We start from the raw sequence: 26748 nt of genomic DNA on the forward strand, positions 1-26748 counted from the left end.
CTTGTTTTGCCATTGCTCTGTGAGCTTCCTTAAGTTGGCACAGCCGTAGTGACTGCTGAAGATGTTGAATGTCCCACACAGCATATAGTCAACATGCGGCAAAATTTAGATCAAGTTTGGTGGTTCCAAGACACTCTAGAAATTCAAGTATATTGACAGGGGTGTGTCGGGGAGTAGTGGGGAGCCACACACCACACATTCTTGTACTGAAATGTCCATCATTTAAAATATACCCAATTTTAAGCCAGAATGTCTTGGGAATGGAGTTTGTATGGACCAGCCTTACATTTGACTATCTTTTATGATGATAGTTATTTACATAGCAGCACTCAGAGGTTAAATTCAATTTCATTACTGGCTGTTTGTACAGTTCAAGGTCCAGAGAATCCAGGGGTTTGTTGCCTCCTACACACCCAACACCCCACCCCACCTACACACACACACATTCCCTTTCTCCTTGGTGCCTTGGCTAAAAGAGGCAAGATTGTGAGAACTGCCTTTGTTGTTAGCCCCATAAACACTGGAGGTAGCCATTCCACTAGAATACAGTTAGAACAGGGCCGACTTGCTCACTTCATATATGTATGTGAGGAGCGTCTTAGTCTTCACAGAGTGGTTTTAGTGGAGTGTCCTGAAAACAGATGATCTGAAAGCTGGGGCTGACTGGCTTACTTTCTTACAGTGCACTTCCTGTTTTCTGAAGGAGAGGGTTGATTTTGTTTGTTTGTTTTGTTATGTTTTCCCAGGAAGGCAGTACAGACACATGTCTGACATAGGACTGAGTTCAGTGCTGAGCCTTGTTCAGTGGTTAAAGCATTTTTATCTTTTTCCATCTGCACAGAGATCTTTTCTGCAGAGAATGAGTATATCTCACATGACCTTTATGGATGCCCACAAATACTCCCTGTAGCTCTGGTTTCAGAATGCTGATGAAGGGCTGGTGTACTGGCCAGCTCCATAGTCCCACAGCATTGTGCTGTGCTACACAATGACCCTTTATCTGTAGGACATGTATGAGCGCATTGGTTTATAAGCCTGGTTTTTATGTAGTGTTTTCTCAAAAAAAAAAAAAAAAAAAAAAAAAACCCACTTGGGTGTTAGGAATAATGAAAATATTTGGATGTTCTTTGCACTTTGAATCAATACCCTTCTGTGGGAAACCTTTCTCTGTGGTATACAGGGGAATTTTTATCATTTGGTTTTCTTTTGTACCTTTTTTTTTTTCTTCTTCTTAGATTGGATGAGTGGCCATAGTATTTCACGTTTCAGCCACTTAGATAGCTGGGAAATAGTTAAATCTTTTAAAGTAGAACATGTACTGTTTTTAATTGTTATGTCACTGACCGATCGATGATCTGCGATCACAAAGAATTTACTTTGAACCTTAACCCCTCTGGTTTTCCTTAATGATGAATAGCATGAAAAAGGTAGAACCGGTACCTTTTTATCCATTCTCATAGCCAGCAGTTATCTCGTGAGCTGCTTTGTCCTCCTTGACATTTTATAAAGAACAGACCTACTGCTCCTGAAGCAAATGTATGGGGAAGGCTTTCTCGGCAGCAGCCAGGGTGTGAATGAAAAGCTTTGGGAACACTGATGCTGTAAGGCATTCTCTGGTTTCGTGCCATTTGTAGACCTTGAGAAATGGAACCATGAAGATGTTCAGATGCAGGCTCACAGTGAGCAATGACTACTTTAAAATTAAGTCACTCAAAAAATGTTACCCAAGTGATATGAAATGGTTCCTGAAGACTCTTGGGATCCAACTGAATGTGGATTCTCTGGCCTGACCACTTGTGGGAAAGCAGGACCAAGCAGGGCTTGGGTTGGGATAAAAGCCTGAAGGAGGTGTGGGTCAGGGCCTGGTGTTTGGCCAGCTCCCACCCCAAGCCTCTCAGAATTCACTTCTGTCTGTCAGCAGCTGGCAAGCTTTGTGCAGCTCTCAAGAATTTACTTTCAAGTATACATGGTTGATCTCAGAGTCAAGTTCCATGAAGTGTTCATAGTCTGAATGGAAAGTTCTTAGAGAGCTGGAGGCTATAGAAAAAGAGGTGGAGGTTGCTCAGAATTGTTAGAGATGAAGAAAGAATGTTGTGGTTGTATTAGCTCCGCAATAAGCAAGTTTTTTATGTTCTTTGACATTTCCACACATGCACCACGGTGAGTGGAAACCATAGATGGGTTTGTAGGTTGGATTTTGTTTGTTTGTTTGTTTGATTTTGTTTGTTTGTTGTTGGATTTTTGTTTGTTTGGGGGAGGGTTTTTTCAGTTTGGTTTTTGGATTTTCGAGACAGGGATTCACTCTGTAGCCTAGGCTAGCCTCAGACTCAGAGATCTTCCTGCCTCCGCTTCCCATGTGCTGGGATTAAAGTTATGCGCCACCACCGCCTGGCTGTGTGGGTTGCTTTAAAATGTGTGATTTCCAAATGAATTAAATGACAGTAACAATTAACATGTTATAACTGTTACGGGTGTCTAGGAGAGGAAAATGCTTGTGTTTTGAACTAACTAGAGTAGAGCTGCAAGCACAGCCTTATGGGGAAAGCTGAGCCAGAGTGCTGTTGATTTAAAAGTTGCTTTGGAGCTTTTGTATGTTTGGGTTTAGTGTTAGCTCTACCCTTTGGATCAAACTTGGGTACAAGATGGGTTGGAGATGCAAAGTAATATATTTGGTTGTCTGTTGACAAGGGAATATGTAGCATGTCACTGTGTAATCCTTTCTGGGTAGAATAAAAAGGTTAAGTCTATAATGACAGTTTCTAAAATTTTCTTGCTATTCTACCATAGCTGTCCCTCTGGATCAATGAAAAGATGCTCACAGCCCAGGACATGTCTTACGATGAAGCCAGGAACCTTCACAGCAAATGGCTAAAGCATCAGGCATTTATGGCAGAACTTGCATCCAACAAAGAATGGCTGGACAAGATTGAGAAGGTGGGTTACATTACCTGGTGAGAGCCCTCCTCACACTCTCATATCCACATTGTGGCCTTGGTAAGGAGGAAAACATAAAAGCTTAGGGGAGATGGAGGAGAAGAAATGGATTCCTTTCATTTAGGGTACTTTTAGAGCCATATGTCATCATTTACAAAAGTTAACAGAGCCAGTAGCAATCCCCTGCTTCCACTTACAGTTTCTGACTTCAGTTCCTCAGCAGGAAGAGAAGCAGAGACCCAGCCTGGGGCTCGGTTTATCTTCCAGTGACTACCAGGTGATTGGTCACTGATGATAGACCGTGAGTCCATTCCTACCTCGCTGCCATTGGCCATATACCTGTGTTGCTTTATGGCCAGCTTTATGAGCTACTGTTGCATAAATGTTAAAATGGGTGTGTGTGTATGTGTGTGTGTGTGTGTGTGTGTGTGTGTGTGTGTGTGGTGTCTGTCTGTCTGTCTGTCTGTCTTACACCAACCAGGCACTAACTATGATAATACTTATATTTACATAGGGAGATTCTGTGTAGTGTAATAGAAGTATGTGTTTCTCATCCTCCTTTCCCTTCACTGTCAGACTCCTAAGAGTTAATAATGTGTTATGTGTGGTTTTTGAGGTATGAAGTTGTAGGTTACTAACACTAAACCTCCTGTTGCCCCAGTTGAAACTGTTAAAGCACACAACACTGATTGTTGACATTCCAGAAGCATAGAGTATGTACACAAGACCATTGTTGGTTTTACCTAGCAATAACTTCATGGTGAATATAGGGAGTGGTGGGGAGCAAATGTCTCAGGGATTGGTTTTTGGTTTTTTTTTTTTTACAGTGACATTTATTCTCTTGCAAACTTTTATCTTTAACCTCATTGGTTTGTGTTCTCTAGGAAGGAATGCAGCTCATTTCAGAAAAGCCAGAAACAGAAGCTGTGGTGAAGGAGAAACTCACTGGTTTACATAAAATGTGGGAAGTCCTTGAATCCACCACCCAGACCAAGGCCCAGCGGCTCTTTGATGCAAATAAGGCTGAGCTGTTCACACAGAGCTGTGCAGATCTAGACAAGTGGCTCCATGGCCTGGAGAGCCAGATTCAGTCTGACGACTATGGCAAAGACCTTACTAGCGTCAATATTCTTCTGAAAAAGCAACAGGCAAGTGGACAAGACCGCTGTCTACCTGGGCTATACCTGCTTCATGGCTTTCATCTTCATCCTTATTTATCAAGATTCTCTGCCATCCCTCTTCCATGAGAAGGGCTTTAACCTCTCAGAGAAGTGCTTGCCCTGACCATAGTGGCCTTTCCAGAGTCAACTGGAAAGACTATAATTAGTAAAAGTTTTGAATGTCTGTGCATGGGAATACTTCTTTTTAGATCTTATTGATGAGTGTTATCATCATTCAGTGGTTGAGTAAAATATTCATCTCTATGAAAATAATCATTTGTCCTTCTATATAATGTCTTAAATAGATGGTGGTTGAACAGAAGGAACTGTTTACTATCTACTCTGAATTGTTCACTATCCACTTGGTAGATGGTAAAGGAAATGAAAGGTTTTTTATATTGTGATAGGCGATTCTGAGGGCAGATGAATTTACCTTGAATTAATGAAAAAACAGCTGTATTAAAAGTATATTAGCAGGGACTGGAGAGATGGCTCAGCGGTGGAGAGCACGAGCTACTCCTCCAGAGGACCTGGGTTCAATTCCCAACACCCACATGATGCCTCACAGCTGTCTGTAACTCCAGTTTCAGGGGATCTACCTTCTGGCTTCCACATGCACAGGGTACACAGACATACGTGTATCAGGAGGTAGCTCGGTCAGTAAAGTTGTTTGCCTTATAACTCTGAGGATGTGCTTGTAATCTCAGTGCTGGGGAGGCAGAAACAGATCAGCTAGTCCAGCCTAATTTGTCAGCTTCAGGTCAATGAGGCCTTGAGACCTTCTTCCAAAGAAGTTGGATTTCATTCTTGAGAATATCATCCATACTTGTCTACTGGTCTACATGTGTAATATGCACAAATAGCCACATGGCCACAAACATGCATACACACACTTTTGGTTTGGGGGTTTGTTGTTTGGTTTGGTTTGGTTTGGTTTGTTGTGGTGTGGTGTGGTTATTGATTTTGATTTGAGACAGGATCCAGAGGTCCTGTCTGTCCAAAAACTCACTATGCAGGTCAGGCGGGCCTCAAACTCAAAGACCTGAGTGCCGGGATTAAAGGTGTGCGCTACCACATGTAGCTACACTGTTTTCTTTTAAAAGTAGCTACTTTGCTACTTGTGCATTAATGAATTTAGACAGATGGTGTAGTTTTTATAGCCGCCACCTCTTCCTGGAACGGTTACAAATAGCCTCCAATGCCAGTTCCCTGGCATATGACCTGCTGTGTGGTCTGTGGTGGCTCCTCAGTGAGTACTCTTGCTTCTGTTTTTGCTCATTTCCTTCAGTGAATGGCTGTTGTGTTTCCTCTTTACCTAGCATGATTCTAGTCAGAGCTCTGGGTTGAAGAAACAAAGATAACATTATTTTCTAGCCAAAAAGAACTAGAGCCTCATGAATGTTCTCCTTTCTAATAGAGAAGCTGAATTCTGTATAGGCATATGTAACACTTTCTCCCTGTCTTTCTTTTCCCTGAGTTCCTAGTTAAATTTTAATGTTACTTCAAGTTTTATTAAAGTCCTAGAGACATTAGCTGGTGAGCTGGAGCGCTCACTGGTGCTCTCCTCCTTGGTGTCTCTGCTGGGCACGTTTGTATTCTTCAGTTATTCTTAGGCTTTAGCCAGTGCCCAGAACAAAGTCCCAGCCAGAGTCTCCGTGTTTCCTCTGGCTCTGATGCAGTCTTATTTCCTTAGATGCTAGAGAATCAGATGGAAGTGCGGAAGAAGGAGATCGAGGAACTCCAGAGCCAAGCCCAGGCACTGAGTCAGGAGGGGAAGAGTACCGATGAGGTGGACAGCAAGCGCCTCACTGTGCAGACCAAGTTCATGGAACTTCTGGAGCCCTTGAATGAGAGGAAGCATAATCTGTTAGCTTCCAAGGAGATCCATCAGTTCAACAGGGATGTGGAGGACGAAATTGTGAGTGGCCCTCACCTGTCCTGAAGCCAATGGTTGCTTTCCTGTTATTGCTTCGGCCCATGTCAATGAGTTGGACCTCAGAGCCCATCCTCCATGTCCTAGTGATGTGTCCCCCACATGCACTTGAATGCAGTTCTCCCCTTCCTAGCGTTCTAAAGATACTCCAGGATTTTAATGCACTAGAGTAGGACTTAAATTAACCACAGGGCTCATGATGTGTCCAACACCACGGATGAAGTAAGTTCAGAAGACTAACTCTGCCTCATGTCCAAGAGGAAACATCTGTATGTACTGGCAGCCCTGTGAAGGAAGACTGGAGACACACACACACACACACACACACACACACACACACACACACACACAAACACACACACGCTTCCTTGCCATCCTTGTGCCCTTACATGGGCCATTTGTTTGTGTTTCCACATGGTCATGACCACTGCTTACTTTCAATTCTTTCTAGCTGTGGGTTGGCGAGAGGATGCCTTTGGCAACTTCTACAGATCATGGCCATAACCTTCAAACTGTGCAACTGTTAATAAAGAAAAATCAGGTAAGTGCTTCTGCCTGAGCTTGCTGTGTCTGGTAAATGATGACTGAATCATACGGCAGAGGAAAAGAGAGAGCTTTGATGGTTTGCGAGTTCAGACTAAGTACCAGGCCATGGCCATTTAGCAAAACTGTTTTTGCCTCTTCTGCACAGACCCTCCAGAAAGAAATCCAGGGACACCAGCCTCGTATTGATGACATCTTTGAGAGGAGTCAAAACATCATCACAGATAGCAGCAGCCTCAATGCCGAAGCGATCAGGCAGAGGCTGGCCGACCTGAAGCAGCTGTGGGGGCTTCTTATTGAGGAGACTGAGAAGCGCCACAGGCGGCTGGAGGAGGCCCACAGGGCCCAGCAATACTACTTTGATGCAGCTGAAGCAGAAGCTTGGATGAGTGAGCAGGAACTGTATATGATGTCTGAGGAAAAAGCCAAGGTGAGAGACTTCCCGACTCCAGGAGAGGAAGTGGGAGGTGTGCCTAGAAGAGTGCCCTACTCAAACCTGCTAGCTGCATAATGACTTCATGACACATTTCACCTGCTGCCTCTAGGTGCTGAGAAGTAAAGAAAGGTATTACTTACCTTGAAGTCTGGTACAACAGCTAAGTATGTAACTAACACATGCAGACCTAGGACTTAATATGTAGCCCAGACTGGCTTCAGACTCATGCCATAGGCTGATTACAAATAGGTTATACTACTATACTAAAAAGGCTATCTTTTTCTTTTTAATCTTTTTGTTTGAGACAGGACTTCACTATGTAGCCCTGGCTGAGCTAGCTTTAAACTCACAGAGATCCACCTGCCTCTACCTCCCAAGTGCTGGGATTGTAGGTGTGTCCCACCATGCCCAGCCCATTTACTTTATTTTTAAACAGAAATCTTCTAAAATCATTTATAGTGTTGCCCAGGCCATCCAACATACAGCGGGTTTGAGACCGTTTAAAAGTGCTTTAAGGTTGTATAATACTGTCATGCACACACCTGACAGACTGGGGTTTTTAGCTAGTTAAGATACATTAGTTAGACTTCCTTAAGCTTCCCTCTACCTTAGAGGGGCTTTGGGGGTCACACTACATGTTCCCCTTTGCAAAGGCCTCCTTTAGTCCCTGGTAATGTTCTCAAATGTGTCTGGTTCGTGGCTATATCATACTGGTCTTTTTTTTTTCTGATGATCTTTCCTCTTGCCCTACGAAACCCTGAAGTTAATTTGTTACCCCAGAGATAGTTTCTGGCTATGGTTTTGACAGTCTATTTCTTTGCAGGATGAGCAAAGTGCTGTCTCCATGTTGAAAAAGCATCAGATTTTGGAACAGGCTGTTGAGGACTATGCAGAGACAGTACACCAGCTCTCCAAAACTAGCCGAGCCCTGGTAGCTGACAGCCATCCTGAAAGGTGAGTGACACTCTGAGAAGGAGGTCAAGCAGGCTATTTATTCTTCAGTCAAGGTGTCTTACTAACCTGCCCCCCCACCCAAAAAAAAAAAAGTCACCATTCATTATGCATTAGTGGTAAAGTGGGTAATTGACTCAAGAACTTATGGTATATAAAAAAGGTAAATTGTTATGGAAAGTTGCTCTTGTGGGTTAAATACCTCATGTTAACCAAGACCCAGTTGAGAGATTGTTAGGGTCATAAGTATATGTTGACTTACAGATAGAAGTGATGAAGTTTAGGTCAGATGTGATGGCACATGCCTCCCAGAATTTGGGCGGCAGAGGCAGTTAGATCTCTGAGTTCAAGGCCAACTTGGTCTACATAGCTAGTTATAGGCTAGCCAGGATTCTATAATGAAACCCTGTCTTTAAAAATAAATAAGTTTGGGGAAACAATGAATAAAGAGGACTGAGAGACAAGAATCCCAGATCTGTGACCTCAAATGGCTCTCAGAAAAACAAAATGGTAGCGCTCTCTAACTTTTGCACAGTGATTACCCAGGAAACCGGAGTGGAAACAAGTGAGGTGTATGTTCTTTTGTTCCCTAGGCTGCTGTGTTAATGAGAAAAGCAGTCCTGTCAAGCCTTCTGGGGAACCACTGTTTAGGAGTAAGAAAGGAAAGGAATTGACAGTGTGTTTGTTTATCCTTTGTGAGACAGGTTGGGGAAGGTGAGGTCCTTCAGGTGTTCCTATCATATTCTCAAGAAAGAACAGGCAGGCGTCAGGGAATCCTCGTTCCTGATATCCTGTCATGACATGTAATTCTGGTGAGAAATTCGAGGAAGTGGGATCCAGTCTCCTAACTACACTTTGTGACTGAGGAAACAGGAGCAGCCAGAGCCAGCTCTGCTAACGGGGAAGAGCACACAGCCCAGAGCAGAAGCTAGTGGACAGTGTGTGCCTCTGGCAGTGGAAGATGGCTCCAACATTTTGCATTAACTTTTAGTAGTGAAAAAAATTGTGATTGCAGAACCAGCAACGCATCCATTATTCTCAAAGATGGTGGAACCAGCAGTCAGCCCTTATCCCAGGGTGGTGGAACCAGCAGTGCGGTCATGGACTCAGGGTGGCCTTCGGTCTTAATTTCTGTGTTTGGTTTCCCTATTCACTCTTCATCATTTGAAATTGAGCTCATTCAGAGTTTTAGTTTTTAGACAAAACAGGTTAAATAGAAGTTTCTTGGGGGAAATTTTATGCAACAGTATTTTCGCTCATTTGTTTTTCTCTGGAAGAAGACATTTGAGGTCCTTTCCTCACTGCTAGTTTTCTTTTTCAGCGAGCGTATTAGCATGCGGCAGTCAAAAGTGGATAAGCTATACGCTGGCCTGAAGGATCTTGCTGAAGAAAGGAGAGGAAAACTTGACGAGAGGCACAGGCTGTTCCAGCTCAACAGGGAGGTCGACGACCTGGAGCAGTGGATTGCTGAGAGGGAAGTGGTCGCAGGGTCCCATGAGTTGGGACAGGACTATGAGCATGTCACGGCAAGTACTTCGGGCGGAGTGAGTGGTGTGCAGTGGGTGGCGTATGGAAAGCTGGCTGTGAGCAGATCCAGTCGACACCTAGACTCATACCAGAGGTCATAGATGTGGGTTCAACTTGGTGCTTCTGTCAGGTGACTTTGGCATGGGTTGGATTACCTCTCCACAGAGACAAAGGTAGGTTCTGCAGTAGAGATCTGTGGTTCTCAGGAACTGCATATCAGTTTGTGCCTCCCACTGCTCAGCTTCTTTCCAGCAGCATTCCTGTGATGGGGTATAAAAGCAGTGGTCTCAGTGATTTCTCTATGTGCACTCTTATTTCAGATGTTACAAGAACGGTTCCGAGAATTTGCTCGAGACACAGGAAACATTGGGCAGGAGCGTGTGGATACAGTCAATCATATGGCAGATGACCTCATCAACTCTGGACATTCAGATGCTGCCACCATTGCTGAGTGGAAAGATGGTCTCAATGAAGCCTGGGCTGACCTCCTGGAGCTCATTGACACGAGAACACAGATTCTTGCTGCCTCCTATGAACTGCATAAGTTTTACCATGATGCCAAGGAGATCTTTGGCCGCATCCAGGACAAACACAAGAAACTCCCTGAGGAGCTTGGAAGAGATCAGAACACAGTGGAGACCTTACAGAGAATGCACACCACCTTTGAGCATGACATCCAGGCTCTGGGCACTCAGGTGGGTGGAGCTGTCTAGTACAAGGAAATCTTACAGAGTATCTTTGTGTATCATGAGCCTCTCTGTACCCTGTAGCTCCTCCGAACATACCTGAAATTACTACCCAAATTAAGCACACATTTTCATACACACACATTCCCTATACAGGAAAGCTTTGCAGTCTGTACAGTTCTGAATTTGTCATACTTGACACACTGAATTTGTCATAATAATGTTAGATGAAAATGCTGGTGTGTAAATGAGGTAGATGCACAGATAAGCATTTGTAAGTTAATAGGCTTCAATACAAGTTCCTTATGTTAACGTGACATCAGGATTACTTTGAAAACAATATGTCCTTGTTTTCCACCAACCATACCAAGAAAGAAATGTGTGCTTTTTTATTTGAATAATGCAAGTTTATTTTTCTGCATTGAGTAAGGAAGGGAGTGGGTGATAGGCAAGGCCAGAGTCGTGAACCTGGTGTTTCTTCCCTGTGGCTTCACAGGTGAGGCAGCTGCAAGAGGATGCAGCCCGCCTCCAGGCAGCCTACGCAGGGGACAAGGCCGATGACATCCAGAAGCGTGAGAATGAGGTTCTGGAAGCCTGGAAGTCCCTGCTGGATGCTTGTGAGGGTCGCAGGGTGCGGCTAGTGGACACGGGAGACAAGTTCCGCTTCTTCAGCATGGTGCGTGACCTCATGCTCTGGATGGAAGATGTCATCCGGCAGATTGAGGCCCAGGAGAAACCGCGGTAAGGCTCCTAGCCTCTGAGGTGTGGATGTTCAGAAAAGAGCCTCTCACTGCTTCAGTTGTCTACCACACACCATTGCTAGGGAACAAGGAGCTGAGGGTGACGTTCACCTCTTCTAGGTTCTCACCCTCACACTCACCCAGGCCTTCCCACCCAGGCTTTTTTTTGTTTTTGTTTTTGTTTTTTTCATTTTTCTTTATTAAGAAATTTTCTACTCACTCCATATACTATCCACAGATCTCTCCTCCCACCCCCCAGCCTGCTTTTCTAAGCCATCCCACATCCCCCAAATCGAGGTCTCCCATGGGGAGTCAACAGAGCCCAACACACTGAGCCTAAGCAGGTCCAAGCCCCTTCCCACTTCCAGAAGCCTGCCCATAGACCAGGGACAGATCCTGATCCTCCTGCCCCACCCAGGCTTTTTTATTTTTCTGTGTCTTTGTTATATTAAAAGTCACTGTTCGTTTTCATATATATTACAAAGGTGTTGGTCACCCTTGACATTTGTTTCAAGTGTCCGGAAGTTATTTGTATCTTCCCTTTAGTTTGCTTTCATTCAAAGATGAATAGAGCAAGGCATACGTAACCAGCAGTTCACCCTTGCTAGCTCCTGCTGTAACAAAAACAAAGCTCCATGATGAGTGAAGTGCTTGTTTATTTCTTAAGAACAGGCCAGAACAGGCCAGGCTCTGTTGATTTTGATCCATGGGAAGGTCTTATGGCAAAGTCCCAGCACTCGGGAGGCAGAGCCAGGCAGATCTCTGTGAGTTCGAGGCCAGCCTGGGCTACCAAGTGAGTCCCAGGAAAGGCGCAAAGCTATGCAGAGAAACCCTGTTTCGAAAAACCAAAAAAAAAAAAAAGTTAGTTTTTGATTTCTAAGCTCCTTACCAGCTGGTCTACACATGTGCACCGCTGGCTGTTGAACCAGGGATGCATGCTGAGAGAGCGCTGTGCTGCTGAACTACATCCCGCTGGTCCCTTCCCCTGTCTATCCCCCTCCCCTTGTGAGACAAGCTCTCGCTGAATTGTTAGGCCTTGAACTGCATTCCTTCTGCCCCAGCCTCCCAAGTAGCCGGTTGCTCTAGGCTTACATTTTTAACATTTGTTTATTGTTTTTGAGACTGTGACTCACGTACTTGCTAACTATACTAAAACTCGGCTGGCCTTGAACTCCTGTGTCTGGAATTACTGGTACACATCACCAAGCCTGGGTGCTCTTCTTTCTTTTCTGTTTTGCTTTGCTTTGCGGAGACAGGGTCTCACTCTATGGCCAAGCTGGCCTCAAACCTAAAATAAAACTCCTGCCTCAGCTCCCAAGTGCTGGGGTTATAGGTATGTACTTTCTTCCACATCTGGCTTTGTAGTTCTTTATTCTCAAAGACATCAACTAACAGCTGTTCTTTGTTGCAACTAACTGCCTTTGTGCCTACTTGAAGGAGTGTCTGCCTGCACTGTGTTTAAAGGTTAAGATGTGAACCCAAATGCAGCAGTTTTCTTGTATGCAGCTAAAGCTGCCTGCCTTTGAGTGTCACAGAGCTAGCTGGTCCTGAGTTAAGTCCAGTGACTCAGCCTGAGTGAGATCTGTGAACCAGTCCGAAAAGGACAATTAGTTGTCAATTCCCTTCTCATTATGTGTTTTAAAACCTACATATTTATTTGAAAAGCTTGGCCTCTTAAAGAAGATGTTACTTTCTTACAGGGATGTGTCATCTGTTGAACTGTTAATGAATAATCATCAAGGTATCAAAGCTGAAATTGATGCTCGCAACGACAGCTTTACAACTTGCATTGAACTTGGGAAATCCCTGCTGGCAAGGAAACACTATGCTTCTGAGGAGGTAGGGTGCGGTTTTGCTTTGAGACTTAAACTCATCCGGTGTTAGGGTATAAAATTATTTTTATTTTGCATCGTGTCTTTGTAATTGTCTCTCAGAATCTACAGGGATAGGTTCAGGACCTCTGTGAATACTAGAATCCATAGATGGTTAGAGTCTGCTAAGAGTGACTGTTACATGAAGCTGTAGGCCCCAAATCGGTAGTTGTTTAGCCAGAGATAATTTTTGAGGATCTCGGGTGTAACACCAGCCCGTGAACTCCTCCATCGGCACTGTTGTGGTTATACTCATGTTGTGTTTGGTCGTCTTGGTGGATGGCGGCAGGTTCTGGTTAAGTTGCTGGTACTTATATCCCTTGCATAGCATGCTTCCCAGGAATGGATGTCTCTCAGAGAAGCCAAGGCTCTGCCTGTATTATTGTCCTTCTCTTCATAAATGTTAGTTTCTAGGAGCCTTAAAGTCTAGTGAGGCAAAACATAGTGTGCTACCTCACCACAAGCAGCTTTAAACACAAGAAGCTTTCCCTTCTGGAAAAACAGCTGTGTTTTTCTCTCCACTCCCAAGACGTGGAAGGTACACTTCAGGGAAAATAAATTTTCTTGTACAAAGTGACCATCAACTGAGGAAGACAGAAGGTTGCAGTATTTTATTAAGGCCCTTGTTTTTTGTGCAGATCAAGGAAAAGTTACTGCAGTTGACGGAAAAAAGAAAAGAAATGATTGACAAGTGGGAAGACCGATGGGAATGGTTAAGACTGAGTAAGAACATGCATACTTCATTTATCTTTCTGCTTTTTGGGGTATCCATGAAAAGCATACAATTTTTTTTTTTTTTTTGCTGTAATTAATGTGATATTATTACCTAATGATTTTTAAAGTTTTAAATGTTTCTTTCTCAGTATAGTATTGCTTGCTGGCTACTGTTTTTAAGTTCTCAGGTGTGAGTGAAAAGATGGTTCAGTGGTTAAGAGCACTTACTACTCTTCCAGATGATATGATTCAGTACCCAGGACCCATGTCAGGGGCTCACACTGTGGCCGGAAGTTTCTCCAGTCCCATCCGGCCCTGCGTTCAGCAGCTGCTTATAAAATAATCACTCACTTATATTAATTGCAAACTGTATGACTTAATGGCTCAGCTTTTTCCATCTTAAATTAACCCATTCCTATTAATCTATATGTTGTCATGTGGCCATAGTGTTACTGGTCTGCTATCATCTTATTGCTCCTTGAGTGGCGACTGGCATCTCTCCCACTCTCCTTCTCTCTCTTCAGTTCAAATGTACCTCCTAATCTTGTCCTGCCTCGCCATTGGCCAAATGGTTTTATTTATCAACCAGTCAGAGCAACACCTATTCACAGTGTACAGAAAGACATCCCACAGCATCCTGCCCTGTGTAACTCCAGCTGCAGGGCATCTAACATCTCTGGCTTCTGTGGGTACCTGTACTCCAGTGAATATGCACGCACATAAATAATAAAAATATGCAAGGTGTGATGGTATGTGCCTCCAATCCCAGCATTTGGGAGGTGGAGGCATATAGTTCTCTGTGAGTTCAAGGCCAGTCTAGTCTACCTAGCAAGTTCCAAGAACAGACAGAGCTATGTAGAGTAACCCTAGTTTACCTGGAACTATGAGTGCTCACTGGATTTCACCCTCAGTGAATTTAAAATATGCAGTATAAACCTCATCGTTGGTTTAAACATTAAGAGTAGTTCAATTCAAGCTTTATTTACTATATTCTGACATTCTGTGTTGATGCTTTAAGCTTTAACAAGCTTTAAGTCCTTGTATTCCAGTCTCATGCCTATATATTGTAGACTCTTAGTAGAAACTAAAGGTGTGTAGAGGACCCAGTTGGGCCCAGAGCCCTCAGATATATCCTATCTTAGGTCATTATGTTATTGATGATTTTATTTGCAGGTTTTGAGAAATCTGGAGCAGTTTTCTTTTGTGTAGCAAAACCTGTATCATAAAGTGCTGTGAAGTGGATACCAGGCTATAGCCTGGGTTTACAATAGTGACTTGCATGGAACCCACCTTGAAAAAGTGACTCTTTCCTAGTTCCTTCTCAGTTGATATGTTAGGGGGGGTCCATCACGATGTCAGGATGAGGCCTGCTCCTGGTACACTGGTAGTGAGTGCCACAGTCAGTTCATACCTGACCAGCCCCAGACACTGCGGAGTGAGATGCAGGAAAACTGGTGTTGACAGTTCTGATTAGCCGGTTCTAATACACCTCCCTCCTTGTAACTGCGGTGGGAGAACTTTTTCCTCACATAGAGGAGAATGTAGCTTAGAAAGAACCCTGCCTCCTCCCTCTCAACCCCCCCAAGGGAAAATTATACTTCAGCTTAATACAAGCTGCTATGTGGGTGCCTGCTCCACCTGCATAGTCCAGCATGTATAGGTTATGTGACCTGTAGGGCTCTGCAATCTTATCTCTTAGAATTAGGGCCTATGACCCGAATACATTTGAGGCCTATAATACAGTCCACTTGAGAGCCACTGTCCACACATGGCTCTTGGAAAATAGAAATATTCTTAGACTGATATTGCAGTATGTGTTTATGTATAAAATGTAACTTGTATTCATGTTTGGCAAACTGAGAAGAAAGTTAAAAAGACAACAATATTTTGTGATTACATGTGTGAGTGCGTGTGTGTGTGTGTGTGTGTGTGTGTGTGTGTATTTTATATCCCAATTAAAGCACATTACCCCTATTAGTGACATGTCTCTTGGCAGCATTCAGGTTGTCTATGTGGCTCACTGTTTACATTTGATGGCATTTCAGTTCCATAGATGATAAGCTAGGTGTGTTTAGGACAGTGCTGTCATGTGGCCCTGTGATCCACACTCACTCTTGGTTCCCTGTGCAGTTTTGGAGGTCCATCAGTTCTCAAGGGATGCCAGTGTGGCTGAGGCTTGGCTGCTTGGGCAGGAGCCATACCTGTCCAGCCGCGAAATTGGCCAGAGTGTGGATGAAGTGGAGAAGCTCATCAAGCGCCACGAGGCATTTGAAAAGTCTGCAGCAACCTGGGATGAGAGATTCTCTGCCCTGGAAAGATTGACAACAGTGAGTGACCTTGGGATGTTGAACACAATGCTTTGCCTGTTGGTGTGGATTCCAGGATTTACTGTTACATCATCTCCATCCCAGATGATTCTGCCAGCCAAAGCTTTATTTACTGTAGAGCTCAGTACCGATCTTTCTTCTTCCCAAACTTTCATACTCAGAAAGAATAGACTCTGACTTCCATTCTTCTCAGGAGTCAATAGAGTATTTTTATTGCTCATGGAATGGATTCATTTCAGGTAGACCTGTTTTGTGCCGCCCCCCTCCCCCCATTTCTCTACTACAATACAAATGGCTTCCTTTAAAGTTTTTGTGGGTCTGTGCTGGGCTTTTATTGAGACATCATGGAAAGTCCAGCTTGAAACCCCCAGCAGCTTTTCCTCTTCAACGCAGTTAAGAGCTGCAGAGTTAAATTTTGAAATAAAATCCCTACTCGCAGGGGTCGTACAACCACCCAAAGGAATTGTCCAGCTGGGGTAGACAGCCCTCCATTCCTTGCAGTTTGTACATGAACTTATGGCCACTGTGTTTGGAGTGTTGACCCTTGAGGTTGTCTAGTATGAACCTGTGTACAAAAGGTTTCCCATGCTTCTAGAACCTTCTTCAAAAGCATGCTGCAGGGTCTTAGCGTGATAAACAGTCCCCCGTTCTCCCTTAGTTGGAGCTACTGGAAGTGCGAAGACAGCAAGAGGAAGAAGAAAGAAAGAGGCGGCCGCCTTCTCCAGAGCCAAGCACGAAGGTTTCCGAGGAGACTGAGTCCCAGCAATGGTGAGGCACTGGGAGTGTGATGGGCTAGAACATTGATCTTAGTGACAAATGAGGTTGGGGGCCTCTGTTCTAATCTTGCCTTCTGGAGCTAAGCCACATACCCTTCCTATTTATTATTTCATGTATAGTGTTTAGAATCCGTGCAGCCATCCCAAGTACCAGGTGAGCACTCTAACTTAGAACAGTCACACACAGTACACACATACATACTTTCCGTGTGACTCACTAGATCGAAACCCACTGAGGTTTCAAGCCGGTGGGTTTGTGTTAGGGGAGAACTGATTTTTCTATTTGCAAATGGCTAGTGATGGCTTAGAAGCTCCATAAAGTTGTATATGGTGGAGTATGTGGCGTGGGGGTGGTGCCAGTGCTTCTGAAGGCTTAACTCTATTTTAGTGTCTGTCTGAAAGTACCAAGTTTAACAACTTGGCATTGTGTGACAGAGGGCGCTCATATTTGTTTTGTTTTTCTTTCTCTCTTCCCTTCTTACTGTCCCCTTCTCCTTTTCCTCTTTTTTCCCAATCTCACCCTAACAGGGATACTTCAAAAGGAGAACAAGTTTCCCAGAATGGTTTGCCGGCTGAACAGGGATCTCCACGGGTTAGTTACCGCTCTCAAACGTACCAAAACTACAAAAACTTTAATAGCAGACGGACAGCCAGTGACCATTCATGGTCTGGACTGTGAAGTTCACTACTGTTTGTCAAGAACCACTCTCTCTACATTCTGTTGGTTTTGACCTTTTGGTTTTCATGTCATCTAAAGTGTTAAAATTTTTAGTTAATTCATAGCCTTCCTTGGTTTCATATTTGTTTGCATTTAATTTTGTTTATTTGGATGCTCATTGCCTCAAAGCAGCATACTTATTTTTTATTTATTGTGAGCTTTTTTACTTTATTAAGATTTCACATGAGTAATTGAAATTAAATTACAGCATAATAAAGAAACTAGAATCTAATAGGTACGACACACCCAAGTTATACTAACAGGGCACAGTTCTCTGCAGTAGGTGCTATGTTATTTACAGGTATTATTAGCCTTATAGTAGTTTAGTAACTAGGAGGACTGGTTTATGAGGAAGGCGATGTTCACTAAGGTTACGCCTGCAGTTGTTCTGTAACATTCCATGGAGAATGCATCCATCGAAATGACAGGAAAGAAGCTGAATAGTCTTGTTGGGGAGCTGTTTCAGTTTAGGAGCGGGACCCCAAATGTTCTGAGACCCTCAGGTCGTTTATTTTGTACAAATCCAATAATCCTCTCTTTTCTGCCAAGTCCTCAACCTAGAACTACAGGCCTCTGTGACACATGACAGCTAGCCTGGGGAAGTAAATTTCCTCTGCTGCCACCAGCTCTGCCTTGGTCATTGTCACCACTGCCAGCACTCAGTACAGGGCAGGTGCCAGCAGCTCTCAGCGTGTCTCAGAAGCCCGCCTACCAGACGTCAGGCCTCTATTCAGTCAGAGACTTCAGGGTGTCAAAACTGTGTTTTAATTTTTTAAGCGAATGGAACAAAAGCCATTTTGATTCATCCTGATTACTTGAATGGTACACTCAATGGCCCATGCCTGGGAGCACTTGGAGAGGTGTCTCTGTAGACAAACACCCTTTTGTATGTCTCCAATGAATCTTAGAATTCATTCCTGTTCTCAAGATTCTTTGTGGAGTTCTCTAGTAAGGAGTCTTCAGGATGGCATGTATCAGGCCACTAGCAGGGACTGAAAAAACATTTTAACAGAAATCCTTTTTCTTAGGAGTAAAAGCTGGTGAAAAGTGATTTCATCAAAACCAAACCAAATTCGTGTTACAGCAAAGCCTTGCAAGACACTCCCTTGCTTATTTGCCATATTTAGATGTGTTAGTGGAGTCAGAACCCTGTTTGGTATGTGTTTTCCATGAGCTAAGTCTAATTTGTCTTTTCATTTCTGATGCATTTTTTTTCTTTTGTCAGGATAACGTCATATAGCATCTTGTCTGTTTTTCCTAATCTCTATGTACATATCTATCTACCTGGGACTGTAGATAGGTATCTAGATAGACGCCAAGCTTCTTATGTTCTGGGCTAGTATGCATCATTATTGGGTCTCTGCCTTAAAACACATCCAAATTTATTCTGGGGGGCGGGGAACTATTGCTTTTTCTTTGGTTGCTGGGATCCCCTGACCATATCTTTATGGCCCAAATCATTATGTCACTATCATATATGTATATGTATGTATACATATATGAGATGTTTCCATGTCTGTGTGTGTTTAAATTTTGTATCATCAGACTGATACCAAATTTTAATGCTTTTTTAATTCAAAAGACAAAACCCATATAAGCACACAAGACAGGGGGATCGCTATGACACTTTTTAGCATTGCTCTCATGCCTATTTTTGTTTATTTTTTAATTAACAATTGGATTGTATTGGAAGAAGATAAAACAATTTCATTCTTCTGGGTGATGATGCAGAGACTCATGTTAATGAACTTGAAAATGGTGTTGCTTCGTGTAATTTGAAAACCAATCAGGTGTTTCCTGAGCTACTAGTTGTCATGTTGCGTTCATGTTCACTTCCTGATTTCAGTGTCTCAGATGTGCCTGGCCACGAAAGCACTCTGAACTAATTGCTAAAGAGAAGCAACAACCTGGGGCGTGGCGGGATCACCTGTACCGTTGTTTGATCATAGCACTATGATTTGCTTTTGATGTCTGTCTCTAGTGGTGTGTTGTCTGTTGGCATGCTTAAAGCACATGTCCATTAAAATTCATTTTTGTTCCTTTTATTTTCATTGTTTCCTTGGTTAGTGATTCATTCATTTGCATAAACATTAATTATCTCTGCATACTGGTTTGGGGTTTTCTCTTTCCTTCTAACTCCAAAGAAAAAATTTTTGCTGCAGAATTTCCATCAGAAGAGACTTCCCTTGTCTTCACCTACCTTGAGATGTGGTCAACTCTGATAAATGACAGCCCTTTGTAGATAAACCTCTGCCCACCCAAGTCACTGCCACTAGTGGTTTTCAAGTCAAAGCTGCAGCACTAAATTTTTTTCAGCCTGGTGTCTGTACGTACTAACCCATGTTTCTCTGCACTTACACCTGGCTCAAGCCTTCCACACCGACTCACACTTGCTCCTCCATGAGTTTCCTGAGAGCTCGCTAGAAGAGATGTGTCAACTGTAAGACCCACTCAATGTTCTTTTGACTTGGGTTTTGCTTTGGTTATTTCCCTCCCTGCAACCTGCCCTTAACAGTGAAAAGAGAAGCCAGGTGTAATGGGATATACCTGCCGTCCCAGCTGGCGAGGGTCAGGAGGGTCAGGCCAGAGGATTGGAAGTCTGAACCCATCCTGGGCAATATAGCAAGACACTGTCTTAAGAATGAAGTGAAAGGAGGAAGGGGAAAGGAGCCTGTTGCTCATACCACATCTGCAGGCTGTTGCTTGCAAAGCCAGGATAGCTAAGCACTCTGTCCTCCACCCCACCCCATCCCACCCCACCCCACCCCCGTGTCTTTTTGCCCTAATAATATATTTCCTATATTGGTATGAGAATAGAGAATTTTAATCAAAAACAACCTTAAGATTCTGTAGTCTCTAGTCACACCCTAAACCTTGATGCTAATTACGATATATTACATAAGTTTATAATTCCCTGCACTTTTGCCAAGTTTTCATTACCGTTTTCCCAGATACTTAACCTTGTTTAAAATGAAGCACTGTGCCCATCCATCTAGATAAGACCTAAGCAAGAGGGTTGACAGATCTGAGTGTTCAAGTGGTGGTGGCCAGTTTACCTCTTACACTGCCAAGGTTGCTGCTAATTGGGTGTCCCTCTGACTCTGGGCAGCAGTGGTGGGGGATTATAGCTAATGACTGTGCCACTGATACTTCCATGTTTGTCTGTGTATGAGGGGTGCAGGTTGTCTGTAATCTACTAAAGCATCAGCCACACCCAGCTTTAGTAACTTGCTAATCCATGCCCTGGGTATAGCAGCCAGAGGCTGCTGCAGTTAATGGTACACAGTTGATGGTACACAGGCCGAAAACGATAATGAATCAAGACACTACTACATTTCCAAAGCCGAAAAACCGTGTGGGTTACAATTTAAGTGAGCTTGGGAAGGAACGCTCCTGAAGACGTCTCCAGACTGAAGGGTCAGAGCCGCTGGAAGCCTGGCTGTCTCTGGGCGCTCGTCTCAGTGCAGCAAGGCACCGTGATCAACCACCCGTGATGGGGAAGGCCCTGGTTCTGTCTTTGTTTGGGGGTAAATAGCTGTGTGGTGTTGAGTGACTGTGATTGGCTTTTCCAGCTCCTTTAACAAAAACTACAACCCACTCACGATTCAACTTGGGCAGATGTGGTTCAGTTGGCATTTGTTGACTTGCCTCATTTCCTTCCAGCTCTTAAGTTCCAAAGGCTAACGGGGATGGTAGACAGGAAATGCATGACTGTTGCCTAATTTCTGCATGTGTTTATGGTGGTATTTGGAGGGGGGTGGGAGAGAAGAGCCAGGGAGGGAGCCTCTTTCAGAAACCAGAAGTGTTCCCTTGTTGCATCTGGGGGAATGCTATGTAGTTCTGGTAAGATTGTCTCTCCGTCTGTTTGTGAATGCTCTTCTGCTTCTACTTCAGCCCTTCTGGTGAGACCCTTGGTTGTAAGGTGGCTGCTGTATAACGTCCACTCTCATATTTAGTATGTGTGATTGTTACCATTGTCCTTGTGTTTTAAAGTAACTGTAAGAGGAGATGATCTGAGCTATGTTAGAGAAAATGGGACGATCAGAGGAGTAGAGTGCAGTAAAACTCATACTGGCATTTCGCTTTTCTCATTTCCCCGCAAGTGGGCGGTCATTAATCCATTCCCACCTTCTAATGTCCTTGGCGTCCAGCTGGCTTTGCGGGGTATGCAATGGTTTTACTGTACTGCCTCCATCTATGCCAGGCATTTATACACAGCCACGTGTGCGAGTCAGAGCGTATGTGGTCATCCCTTGCTCTCGGGGTTAGCTGAATGGCCTCTCCGATGTCCCTAGATGGCAGAAGCCACGGACACAAATGAAATGGTCAACGGTGCTGCAGAGCAGAGAACGAGCTCCAAAGAGTCCAGTCCCATCCCCTCTCCCACCTCTGACCGCAAGGCCAAATCTGCACTTCCAGCCCAGAGTGCTGCCACCCTGCCAGCCAGGACCCAAGAGACACCGGCGGCCCAGATGGAAGGCTTCCTCAATCGGAAGCACGAGTGGGAGGCCCACAATAAGAAAGCCTCGAGCAGGTAAAGGCAGCACCGGTGGGAAGGGGGGTCACCCCTGCAGAGGTGGCCCAGGGCCGTGCGGGTCCGCCTTCACAAGTGCCAGAGCTCTGCCTTTCCAGGAGGAGAAGTTGGGGTGTGTGGGCAGGAATAGCAGGAATGCAGCCCGTGACTCTTCCGGAAGTGAAGGGCCCTTGTGCCCGCACTCATCATTTCTCCAGATGAGTCTTCACATTATCATCTCGCACCAGTCTAGTCTTATTATTTAGCTGATGAAGTGGGGCTCTGATGGATTATAAAAAGTGTATTCTTTAAGACATCTAGTAAATGGCAACGCTGAGATGAAAATCACATCTGACTCTAAAGCTTGTGTGCTTAGCTGGTCAACCAGATGTCTGAGACTACTTATGTATACATAAGGCATCCACTACATGGGCTTGTGCCATGTAAGGTCTATAATGTATTCTAACAGTTTGCCATACCACTGGAGCACACCTTAGTCTAACTCTGCCAAGGGTCCCATGAATACTAGTGGTCCTGGGTCTACTGATAGTGGCTGAACCACAGAAAGATGGCGCTAAGGCTGGGGAGGTTTGCCTGAGACTAAGAAGCCTTGTCTGTGCTCCTGGGCATCAGTGAAAGCTGTGAGTGAGACATGTGACAGAATGGCAGCTTGCTTGTTCCCTGACAGCTGCTGCTGAGCCTTACATGCTGTCCCAAAGGCTGCATGGGTGTGGGTGAGGGATTATTCCATATCAGTTCCGTATGTGAAGATGATTTTCATATGAGATGCTGGGTTCTTTTAGCAGGTATGAGACAAAGAACTTTGATCTTTCTTTCTCTACCACACTCACTCAGGTCCTGGCACAATGTCTATTGTGTCATAAATAACCAAGAAATGGGCTTCTATAAAGATGCCAAGAGTGCTGCTTCTGGCATCCCCTACCACAGTGAGGTCCCTGTGACTTTGAAAGAGGCTGTCTGTGAAGTGGCCCTTGATTACAAGAAGAAGAAGCATGTGTTCAAGCTAAGGTGAGCATTGTCACGTGTTTGCTCGGGTGTGTTCATCTCACCCTGGGTTGATTTCCCACAGAAGCACTGTACAGGTGTCCTTCCTCCTATCATTCTCGGTCCCTAAGAAAGCGAGTGTCCAGTTTGCATACGACCTAGTGAGACTCGCTGGGTTCTGAACCAAGGCAGCACTCGCCTGTGCTCAGCTGTGCAGCTGGACTCGGGAAAAGGAGCCTTCCTTTCATGACCTGGAACATTCTGTTCCCTGCACTGCTGGTGGGCTTTTAACGTCTCACTGTAGAATGGAAGCTTTAAAAAACCATTTGTGCATACTGAGGAATTACCATTGTTTGTTCCAGAGAAAGGTACTCTGAGTCGTCCCAGAGCCTGAGGAGACAAACAGGAAGTACTTAGCTGAGGCAGGCCGTCCTCCCCAGCTCTTCCCACGCTTCTGCTTCTAAACGACTCCTCCTTGTGGAAGACACCCCCTCACGCCACATCTACACCCCATTCTCCTTGTGTTTGGAAATAGGCAAACCATTTGTTTCTCAAGCCTGCCTGCACCGATTCTCTCCTCAGAACCCACATGATGGGAGGAAAGGGCTGACTCTCTGTAGGTTGTCTTTTGATCTGCACAAGTGCACGTGCACACACAGATTTTTAAAATACCTTTTTAGTGTACAAGTAAAACATCTTGCTGGCTACTGATTGCTATATTCCTCTGGGATCTGGTAAGCTGCCCCTTAATTGGTCTGGGCCAGTGGTGGCACTAGGGGATTATGGTTGGAGTTGACATGGTTCTCCTGAGGGCCATAGATACAGACGTTTTGTCAGAAGAGTCCCAGAGAGCCTGGCCCCTTAACTGTTCTCTCTTAGTACACCCTCCATGGACCTCAGAGTCAGTCCCCACCACTGCGCCCTAGTACTGGACATGCCTGTGTCACGCTGATGGCCTCCCAGGCATGACTGCTTTTCATTTTTATAAGAAAAATCTAGGAGACATTTTCTGTGTCGCTTAGTATCTCTAGAATTTGCAGATGTGGGAGATATAGACCCAGAAGCTAGAATTTCAAGAGAACTCAACTGTTTTTGAAGAGTTTTCTCTTGAATTCCTTTCTGGTCAGCAATTAAGAGTCCAAGTGGCATTTGCCCTCACAAAGCCAAGCCTTCCTGGGGTTGGGGCTCTTTTGGTCCTTCTGTTGGATTAAAGCACCAGATTGCCTGTGCATGTTGGTTTGATCTGGTGACTGTATGGCTTCTTAATGACCAGGGGGCTGTCACCAGGCCTGTGCAGTTAGTGGTACTTGTAGCTCTGTTGGCATTTCTGAGGTAAATCCCATGACCTGCTTATAACTCACACTAGGCAAGAGTTGTTTGTTTGTTTTTAACTTTTTAACATAAAATTGTTACCTACACAACTGTAAAATGTCATTTTCTTGAAATTACAGACTAAATGATGGCAATGAGTACCTCTTCCAAGCCAAAGATGACGTAAGTTACTGCTTAGTTTCATTTTCTCAGATACTGAAGAGCATGGAAGCATTGTGGGATGTCTGTCTGGTCTCCACAGTCACCAACACTGTGCCCCAAAGCAGCAAATGTCATCTTGCTGTCCCTCACCCAGGGAGGAAAGCTAGTACAACATCTACTAGGTCCACTGGCGCCTAGGAGCAAAGATCTTGCCTGCTATTCCTTGTGGGTCAAGGTGGCCCAGGACAGGTGCATGTCCTAATGGCCAGTCAGAATCCTCCGCACTGTATTCACTGCTGTTCACTGCTCCACCTGGGAGAAGAGAGAGGTAGCTCAGTGATGACATGTGCAGCAATTTAAATTTAAAAAGGCCCCTTCTACCAAGAGAGATACCTTGGAAAAGGGGGGGGCACCCTGTAAGATAGCTTAGCTGGTAAAGGGTCTGCTACCAAGCTCAGTGACCTGAGTTCAATACACACTTTATATAAAGAGAGAACCGACTATGAAAAATTGTCCTCTGATCTATATGCACGCACACACGCACAAACGTAAATGAAAAAAAAATCGTTTTTTGTTTTGTTTTAAGGGAGGAAGGGAGAGTTGTTTCTAGGGTGAGAATGATCTCTCACAGCCTGAGACTAGTCTTCTAGCTCCTGTGGGTGTGTAGGACTATACCCCAGAGGGGCCTGTGGGTGCTGTAGCACTCAGCTCCTCCGAGAGGCTGAGCCATGTCCACTCTTTGGTGTTGATAGAGCAGAGATGCATTTAGGAACAGTGAACCTAGTTAGAGGCACGGCTCTCAAGGTAAGCCCTGAACACCTCATGCCCACCCCTCTGTCCCTCTGTCCAGGAGGAAATGAACACATGGATCCAGGCCATCTCCTCCGCCATCTCCTCTGACAAACATGACATGTCCGCCAGCACCCAGAGTACGCCAGCATCCAGCCGGGCGCAGACCTTGCCCACCAGCGTCGTCACCATCACCAGCGAGTCTAGTCCCGGCAAGAGGGAGAAGGACAAAGAGAAAGACAAAGAGAAGCGGTTCAGCCTTTTTGGCAAAAAGAAGTGAACTTCCCTCTCGTCCTACCCTTCTGATCTTTTGAGTGAGAGTCCAGCATGCAAGCTCAGACCAACACATTACTCTGTGCCTAATGTTCCTCCATGTAGTTGATTTTTTTTTCCTTCTTTTTTTTTTAAATAAATTTTTTAATTTATAGAGTATTTCTGAGGGTGGGGGAAACATACCTAAACACTTTATCTCCAAGTTACAAAAGTTTGAGGTTCAGAGGAAAGGCCAAATTTTTTTTAATGAAATTATATAGATTAGATCTCAATATTTAAACTGTTCCTCAATTTTGTGAGGCTGTGTTGGAAATAACCCGCCTCTGATGCTGTTGGTTTGCAAGGCAGCGGTGCTTACACAAATATTCCTGTGCTCTCCAGAGACGATGGACCGATTTCCTGACACTATTCTCCATTCACTTCAATGGTTACCCTGAGTCTTGACTATTACAAGTGCCCACGATGGGTATAACCTTTATTAAACAGATTGTGTATTATGATCTCTTGCTGCAGCCATAGTGCAGCTCCGTGTAAACCTACAGGCCAAACCATTTGTATCTGGCATCACTTACTAACACGTGACATGCGGCTTTTCTGCATCAATTGCTGTGACAGTTCAGAATGTCGGTATACAAGAAGGAATAGAAAACTGGTAAGGTTTTAAATAATCTGTAATTTCAATCTTTTTTTCTGAAATACATTATATTGTATGTTTGAGATAATTCTAGTACAAAGTATAATAAAACTAGATGTATAATAAACCCTTTAAATCATTGGTAAGTGTATAAGTGGAACTGAAGCATTTACTGGACAAAGTAATGTTACTCTAATGGTTACTTGCTTGTGCGTGGCCACACTGTTATAATTTGCTTCATTACCTTGCTATTTGATACATAGTGTGCATTTCTCTGTCACTGTAACTATTGTAATGACAAATTTTCATCTTACTGCACAATCAAAATGGCATTGATAAGAATGAACTCCAGAGTCTGAGCCTGGACAGGGGGTGGTCGCTCAGGCCTGGTGCTCCATCGTACGACCTGTACCTCTCAACTTTTGCCCTATCTGTTAAATATATGCTATGTCATTAAATGCTTTTAAATCTAGCCTACTGACTTAACGGGTGTTTTTCCTCTCCTGTGCATGCCTACTAGAGAAATTGCAAGGGAAGAAATACCAAACAGGCATTATATGATGAATATATACAGGTTCCTCTGTCACATTTTGTGTGTGTGGCACACCTGGCTTTGAAAGCTGTAGCAAATGAAGAATGGGTAGGAGTGTTGAGTGATGACACATGCAAATTTCATATTTTATAGCTTGTTGTAGCCTTGAACCCTGACATTAGGGATAGGTAAATATTTTCTGAAAAAGAGTAA

At 44.2% G+C, this 26748-nt stretch overlaps 1 protein-coding gene across 5 annotated transcripts in view; it reads left to right on the forward strand.

Moving 5' to 3' along the window:
• The window catches only part of Sptbn1 (spectrin beta, non-erythrocytic 1), a 174544-nt gene extending 148069 nt beyond the window's left edge, over positions 1 to 26475 (forward strand). For 3 of the 5 annotated variants that reach the window (XM_028891552.2, XM_028891551.2, XM_037208905.1), the window contains 18 exons: positions 2788 to 2934; positions 3819 to 4082; positions 5788 to 6012; positions 6479 to 6568; positions 6719 to 7000; positions 7830 to 7960; positions 9279 to 9483; positions 9805 to 10179; positions 10667 to 10911; positions 12611 to 12749; positions 13420 to 13504; positions 15626 to 15822; positions 16481 to 16590; positions 17127 to 17190; positions 21612 to 21850; positions 22685 to 22858; positions 24286 to 24328; positions 25158 to 26475. In XM_028891552.2, the coding sequence (XP_028747385.1) occupies positions 2788 to 2934; positions 3819 to 4082; positions 5788 to 6012; positions 6479 to 6568; positions 6719 to 7000; positions 7830 to 7960; positions 9279 to 9483; positions 9805 to 10179; positions 10667 to 10911; positions 12611 to 12749; positions 13420 to 13504; positions 15626 to 15822; positions 16481 to 16590; positions 17127 to 17190; positions 21612 to 21850; positions 22685 to 22858; positions 24286 to 24328; positions 25158 to 25376 (3234 nt within the window). In that variant the 3' untranslated portion in view covers positions 25377 to 26475. Of the gene's footprint in view, positions 1 to 2787; positions 2935 to 3818; positions 4083 to 5787; positions 6013 to 6478; positions 6569 to 6718; positions 7001 to 7829; positions 7961 to 9278; positions 9484 to 9804; positions 10180 to 10666; positions 10912 to 12610; positions 12750 to 13419; positions 13505 to 15625; positions 15823 to 16480; positions 16591 to 17126; positions 17379 to 18541; positions 19362 to 21611; positions 21851 to 22684; positions 22859 to 24285; positions 24329 to 25157 lie in introns of those variants that run through there. The other 2 variants (XM_037208906.1, XM_028891553.2) reach the window with 2 other exon arrangements.
• The last annotated feature ends 273 nt before the right edge of the window (positions 26476 to 26748 follow it).

This window comes from Peromyscus leucopus, chromosome 10 (genome assembly GCF_004664715.2).
Source record: "Peromyscus leucopus breed LL Stock chromosome 10, UCI_PerLeu_2.1, whole genome shotgun sequence".
NCBI classification, from domain to species: domain Eukaryota; kingdom Metazoa; phylum Chordata; class Mammalia; order Rodentia; family Cricetidae; genus Peromyscus; species Peromyscus leucopus.